Raw genomic sequence first — 7,105 nt, 5'->3', positions numbered from 1 at the left:
GGCCGCGCCGGGAGGCGTCGCGCTTTCCCATTGGCTGGCGGGGCGGAGGGGGCGTGGCCGGGCAGAGGTGGGTGGTGCGCCGGCAGGGGTCGCGCCGGCAGCGCGGAGCGGGAGAGGAGTGAGCGCGCGGGTCTTGGCGGGGCGGGAGGGGCCGTGGCAACGGGGTTGGGGGGACCATGGCAACGGGGGTGCGGGGCGGGAGCGGCCGTGGCAACGGGGCTGCGGGGCGGGAGGGGGACCATGGCAACGGGGCTGCGGGGCGGGAGCGGCCGTGGCAACGGGGGTGCGGGGCGGGAGGGGGACCATGGCAACGGGGGTGCGGGGCGGGAGCGGCCGTGGCAACGGGGGTGCGGGGCGGGAGGGGGACCATGGCAACGGGGGTGCGGGGCGGGAGGGACCATGGCAACGGGAGTGCAGGGCAGGGGGGGGGGCCGAACCATGGCAACGGAGGGAGCAGGGCAGGGGGGCCTGTGGCAATTTGGGGGGGGGGGTCTTGGCAACGGGGGTCCCTTGGCAATGGGGTCGTGGGGGGGGCCCATGGCAGTGGGGGTCAGCCCCAGGCTGGGTGCGGGGGGGGCCCCCCAAGGCCTGCCCGGGCCGACGCGGCGCTGCGAGCAGGCCAGGCCCGGACATCTTGCACAAAGGAAACAGAAAGTGGCCTGGGAGGGCCGGGAAGCGACTCCGAAGGGAAACACGGCCTACGCTCCGGAGCGGCCGCGAGATCTTCCCGCTCCCCTCCACCTGCCCTGCCTGCTGCTCGCCTCCGGCGGCCTTTTCGGCGCGTCGCCGACGCGGCTTGCGGCTCTTATCCGCGCCTTTACGGCCAAAATTTCCCGTTGTTGCTGACGGCCGGCTCCGCTCCTGACAGCTGGTCGTCGCCGTCGGTCCCGTAAAGGCAGCCGGAGCCTGCGTGCGGCTGGCGGCCGCCGGGGGCCGAAAGGCCTGGGGCGGGGGGGGGCTGGTGCGCCTTGCGGCCTCGGCTGCTCCAACCTCGGTAGCGACGCCGTCGCTCGGAGGTGGGACGTGCAAAACGGGGCCGAAGGGCCGAAACGGCCTGGCCGCCGGCGTCCGCGCCGAGCCGGCGTGTTGGAAAACACTCGGCTTGGACCGTCCGGCTTTGACGGTCCGGCTCGAGCTGGTTAGCTGGGGTAGGCGAGAAGAGCGAAGCCCTTGCTGGACTTTGCTCCCCGTCCCGCCTCCAACCTGGCCGGGAGCTTTCCGCGTCCCAGGCCTCGGGGAGCGGACGCAGAGCTGACGCCTTCAACGTTTGCCGGGATCTTGCGTTCGAGGCAGTTGGGGCGCTGGGTTTGGAGGAAGGTGGTGTGTTAGAAACCGGCTTGCCCGGGGACCCCCCGCGGGTGCCCTTAACGCCCCCTCGGTCGCGCTGACGTGCAAGAAGTAGCGTCAGGAAGCAAACTGGCCTCTAGCTTGCTGCGTGCTCTATCAGCTCCGTGGCCGTCACAAATACGTTACAGGAGCTTATCCTCCGCGGCGTGCTGCAGTGACAAAGTGAAGCCGAGTGAGTGGCATTTTGCAGATAAGTCTCCTGGAAGAGGGAAGCCCTTCCTGCGCGGGCGTTTCGTATCTCTTGCGTGCGTTTGCCGTGGAAGGAAACTGCGTTATTTGCGTTATTTCTGATGGCTGCTGCCACTCACGAAAGAGGAGTTCTTGCAGATTCCCAGTAGGGCTTTCTTAAAATAACTCCAAAGGTGGTTTTTTCTTCTTAACCTTTCTTATCACAGGGAAGAGCTGTGCTGTGGACAGGTTGTATTTTCTCCTTAACGGCGCGCGATAAATTTTCTGGAGCTTTGCAAACCGTATCCCTCTGTGGAATATGGTCAACACTATCTGCACAAGCTTTTCTGTCCTCAAAGCCCTTTTCCCAACTCAGGTCTGTTTGTAATAATGACCCAGCTCAAACCTGAAAGTTTGAACGTTGGCTCTGACCTTCCTTGCGCAAGTCACTGTCCTCTCCCGGCCTCCCGTGGCGAATTGCGTTGTTCACTCTTTGCAGGGCACCATTACAGTAATTTTGCAAACTGTAAATGCGTCGTTTTTGCTAATGTATTGCCCTCCCCTAGTACGACTCCAGCATGTTGTGAAAACGTCTACTGTGAGCTGTTGGGAGAAACTCCTGGTGAAAACCCTCGGACTGCCCTGTAAAACTAATGAAAAGAAATTGCTAAAAGGGCACATCTGCTAAAAACGCGGACCGTTTAATGCCGCTTGCTTGAAGGGATGCTAACAAGTATTCTTTGTTTGGTTGGGTTTTTTTTTTTTGCATGTTGGCGAAGCAGTGAAGCGCTTCAAAAAAATGCACCTTACGGCCGACGACTGCGAAGCCATCGCACGGAGCAGAGAAGGTTCGTCGTCCCTGACACAGCCGTTGAGCCAAAGACAAACGAGCAGAGACGTAAACAGGGGCCTCTATCCCACCCACCGGACAAAGAAGCAACCAGGAGGTACAGGGTTTGCAAATCCTCTGCAGCGTGAGGGGTTTGCGAGAGCAAAACGTTGATATTCGCGGCGTGGAACGGAAGGGCTTTGTGTAGTCTGCTGTTGGACATCTGCCGATAAGAAAGCAAGACCAGGCAAGGTGAAGTTTGTTGTGAGTGGTCCATGGCCTAACTGGGCTTAAACCTCTGCCTCTGGGAAGCCAAATTGCGAGAGGAGGGGATACGATGAATACTTCCCTCTTTTGCAAGGGAGCGAGATCCCCGTCAGGCCTGGTTTGGGCTTTCCTCACACCAAAAATGCCCCTGGGTCTCTCTTGCTTTCAGAAGCTGAGCTGTACTTAGTGCTGTCGGAGGAGGCGGCCTGCGGGGAACAGCAGTTCTCCCCAAGAAACACTAGAGCCCCTGCAATTAGGCGACATTAACAATGCGACAGCTACTTCTGTATGCTCGTTAGGTCACTTATTTAATAATAATTAGCTGTCTGGTTGTATAAGGCTGCAAAGCGGTCGTACGGCGCTTAGCAGATATTAGTGGTCTTGGACTTTGCTGGGAGTGGGAAGCATTGTGATCCACACTTTATAGAGATGGGATGCTGTTCTCCACAGTGCCAAAGTCTCAGGCTCCTTAAGTGCTTTTGAGAACTGGTAAGACTTTGAGCTGATCTATACAGGACAGTTAGCAGGGCTCAAGGCGTGACTTTCAGGGGAAACGGCTCTTTCCAGGCCCATCCTCAAAACCTGCTTAACTACAAGAGATCCCGCACGCCCATGCGCACGCACATATGCAGGGGGGACAGTTGAGAAGCAGAGCAAAAACTATCTTAAATGTTATCCCTGAGTTCCTGAGTGCTCTGGTCACTCTGGAAAGTGAGACTTAGGTGTGTTACAGCGTCTGCCTGGCTAACTTGGAAACCTCTGCGTACCCTGGCGTAAGCTGGACAGAGAGATCTGCTGGTGAGCCAAGACACCAGAGTCCTAGACTCTGTGCTTGCAGGCATACTTTTCTTTTTTTACATAAGCTCTGAACAGGTATCTTTGGCAGGTTTGCTTTTAAAAATCTACTAACCTTCAATGCTCCAGGTTTTTAGAGTATCGGACTCGGACATTAGTCAGGGAGCTGCGTTTTTTTAAGCAGTGAGTGTCTTGCAAATCAGGCTTCTTTAAGCCGTGCCTGCAGGAGCATCCAGAAACAGAACACATTAAAATCAGCAGTAGTTGCTTGTGAAATTTTCTTTTTTCTGTTTTTCGTGAGTTTCCTCTCAGCTAAGCCATCAGGATATGTTGCAGACTAGAAGCAGGATGCAATGAATGCTGTCAGCGCTGGTAAGTTTAGGCACCTGGAAGGACTGCATGAGCGTGCAAGTGCGGTGCATGTCTGCGGGCCTAGGCAGGCTGGCTGACTGTCGAAGAACAGACTGTTGGCAAGTTTTGTTTTCCCTTATGGGCTCCAGTGTTTTTTTGCCTTGCAGCCCGAAGGCATCTGGCAAGAAACAACTGTTTATCTTTTAAAAACATTGGTATGTCTTATTCTGTGGTACGAGCAGCCTGCAAACGCTTGGTGCAGTGACCTTCTCGTGATACAGACAAGTAGCCAAACCCTGAAGCTTTCCTAAAATCTTTGTGTGCTTCTCATTCACCAGGTTCACAACAGTAAATAACCACTAAAAGCCCTACCTCAGTCTCCGAGGCATGCCATAATAATTCCAGTCTTGTATTTTTATGTTTCTTTCCTGTCTGTGTTTCTCTAACTAGTGGAAATATCTCCCATCAAGTTCAATGTGCAGGTGTGTTTACATTTAACACACACGCACTTTGTTATGTTAGCTGAGGATTGCTAATCAGAGAGCTACAGATTAATGCAGAGCACGTCTTTTGCTAGAAGCTGAGGGAGCTGTCAGACATGCTCCGAGAATGCCCTGATTATGTGGACAGTGCAAGGAGAAGAATTTTTTTCTGTTTACTTCCATAGGTTGCTAGACAGGTACCGTGAAGCAGGACAGTTCACCTGTAATCCAGCTCATATATCCATGAGATAAGGAGCCAGGCAGAAAAAAATGCCACCTTATGCAGTCTCCGGTGTCCCTGTTAGCTCAGCTAGGAGCACTGCACTTTTCGTCTGTTTCTGTGGACTTCACTAACATTCTTCCTTTTTCTCTAGGCCGAGGTCGGCAGAAGAACATCACCGATTACTTCAAGATCTCTCAGACACAGCAAGTAGGTGCAGGCAGGACAAAGAGCCGTGAAATCAAAGAAGAGCTACCAGATTCGATCTTCACTGAAGTTGATGCATCCTTCAGCAGCATGGAGGATCTCTGCTCCTTTCTAGAGGATGAAGATGTTGCACCAGCTCCCAGGGAAAACCCCCCCTCCAGAAAACGGACGCTGTCCACCACAGTTGCAGGCAGCCACGACACAAAGTACAGTCTGTGGGGCAAGCCTGAGAAGAAGCCACTGGTGGTTCATCCAGCACACAGCCGAATCAAGCAAGAGCACAACCCAATCAAGCAAGAGCACAGCCGAATCAAGAAGGAACTTGATGATATGGAAATCGAACCAATTCCTGATGCACGCTATGGACTCCTGGGCACTCGGAACTGGGATGAGCCTCAAGGAAGCATTGATAAGCTGCCCACCGAAATCCTGAGGAGCATCTTTGCTCTCCTCCCTGTGACTGACCTGTATCAGAGCCTGAGCCTGGTGTGTCACTCCTGGAGGCAGATTGTCAGTGATCCACTGGTAAGGACTGCCGTGATACTGATTTGAGCCTGGTCCTTGTCTTACTGCTCTGTTCTGTCTCAGTCTTGTGGCTGCACATGTTGCTCTAGGAACACCCATGCTGTGCCTGTCTGTCTTGGTTCCTTTAAATCCATTTATTGTTTCCCTAGTGCCCTCATCCTTTCTTGTTAGGTCTCTTGCCATTGTTTTGGCCTTCAGGACTACAGGGAATACTCTCGGCCTCGTTCCTACCTATTCAAATGCCAACCTGTATCAGGAAATTTTGGAGTGATTTCCTTTGCTGCAGTCTTTCCACGCATGGAAAGAGCATCCTGTAAAACTCCACAAAATCCCCCTTCATTGTTTTCCTTTTAGCCTTTTTTTTTTTTTTTTCTGCCAGGGATCATGCAGGAAATTCTGGCTACAAGACTGGGCAGCGTCCTCCCAGGGCTGCTCTGTGTCGCCATCCGCCTTGCCTATGTGTGTGCGTCTGCGTGTGGTGTCTCTTGGAGTTAAACAAGTTTTGTGGTTGGGCCTTTATCTCTGTTTTTATGGAGCTTGGTTCTTCTGCAGCCAAGGCCCTCGCAGTACAAACAGTTGTGAACCCACTGGCAGTTGTTTTGGGTGCAGCTAAGATCTCTGCGTGTCAGTTAAAGGTGACTCGGGGCAGCTGTCACCACTAGACTTGACCACCACTAGACCACATTTCACACTGGAAACCCTCAGCTTGTATGAAGAGGCTGTCTTGGCCTGACTTGGAGCAGAGGGAGACTGATCTCAGCCAGCATTTCTGTAGGAGTCCAAGTTCTTGTTCATGCCCACCTGAGAAATTCGGACAGGCAAGGCTGGACACGATACAGCAAGTGTCCTGCACCGACTGCTTTCTCAGCACACCAGCTATGCTCTGAGACTGAACAGCTAGCGAGACGTGTGGAAAATGCCTAGGTCGAATGCTCAGTGTGCTCTGGTCCTCTCTCAAGTCTGCTCTTCACCTTGTAATGTAGATACAGCCTAGAAGATAATGCCCCGTCAGTTCTGGCTAAAGAAGTCCCACAGCAGGCTGTGGGAGGGTAAGCAGGCTTCAGGGGGGCGTGGATTTTAAGCGCTCTGTTGTCAAACCCCACTCAAAGCAGAGCTGTGCAATAGTGCTCAAAATATCTTCATTCCATGAATGCTTTGACATTTGAAACTGAACCAGCATCACCCCGTTCCCGTCAGTTTGGAAAAACAGGCCTCTTACTGACAAGTTCTCAGGCTATGAGGCCCAAGTCTTTCTCTCTTTCCTCTGTTTTCCATGTCTGCCTCATGCTAGGTTCCTGCTTCCATCAAGCAAAAGGGACTTTTTAAACTCCGGGTCTTCTTTGAAAGTTATCTTGTTGGTTAGCTTATTGCCAGAAGAAACCTATTTTCCAGTGCTCTGAAATGAAAGGTGGTGGTGTATGTGCTTCGCATTCCAGTTCATCCCTTGGAAAAAGCTGTACCATCGATATGTAATGAAGGAGGACGCAGCCCTGCACAGCATTGGACAGCTCTTGGAGAATTACGCCATAACAAAGGAGCAGGAAGGATGTATGGTGGGGCTGATCAGGTGAGTCTGCTTCAGCACCTGGCTTTGTAGTTGTAGATCCTCCCCATCTTCCTTGCATTGAGTCTTCTCCTATTTCATTCTGTGAATTGGCAGGAGAGAAGTGGATTTGCCTTCTTCCTTTATGTCTCCTCCCTGTTTAGATGAGGAAGGAGGAATTATATGAGCAATAGAAATCACTCTAGAGAGTGGGGCTCTAGAAATAGGCAGAAAAAACCTTCTTTCTCTTCTTCGTTGTTTCTGCAGCACATGATGTGTGAGCAGAGGATGAAGTCTGGAGAAGAAAAGGCAGAAAGGGAGTCTGATTGCTGTCTTGCCCTGTCTAATGAGACTCTTCTTGGAGGTCCATA

General features: G+C 53.0%; 1 protein-coding gene across 12 annotated transcripts in view; it reads left to right on the top strand.

The window, feature by feature from the left end:
• The first annotated feature begins 63 nt into the window (after window positions 1-63).
• FBH1 (F-box DNA helicase 1) overlaps window positions 64-7,105 on the top strand; it is a 30,770-nt gene continuing 23,728 nt past the window's right edge. For 2 of the 12 annotated variants that reach the window (XM_068949472.1, XM_068949033.1), the window contains exons 1-5: window positions 64-118; window positions 2,082-2,190; window positions 2,298-2,462; window positions 4,614-5,191; window positions 6,628-6,758. In XM_068949472.1, coding sequence (XP_068805573.1) covers window positions 2,315-2,462; window positions 4,614-5,191; window positions 6,628-6,758 — 857 coding nt within the window. In that variant the 5' untranslated portion in view covers window positions 64-118; window positions 2,082-2,190; window positions 2,298-2,314. Of the gene's footprint in view, window positions 119-530; window positions 2,191-2,294; window positions 2,463-2,494; window positions 3,779-4,613; window positions 5,192-6,627; window positions 6,759-7,105 lie in introns of those variants that run through there. The other 10 variants (XM_068949395.1, XM_068949644.1, XM_068949260.1 and 7 more) reach the window with 9 other exon arrangements.

This window comes from Struthio camelus, chromosome 1 (genome assembly GCF_040807025.1).
Source record: "Struthio camelus isolate bStrCam1 chromosome 1, bStrCam1.hap1, whole genome shotgun sequence".
NCBI lineage: Eukaryota > Metazoa > Chordata > Aves > Struthioniformes > Struthionidae > Struthio > Struthio camelus.
This window is presented reverse-complemented; position numbering and strand designations above follow the sequence as displayed.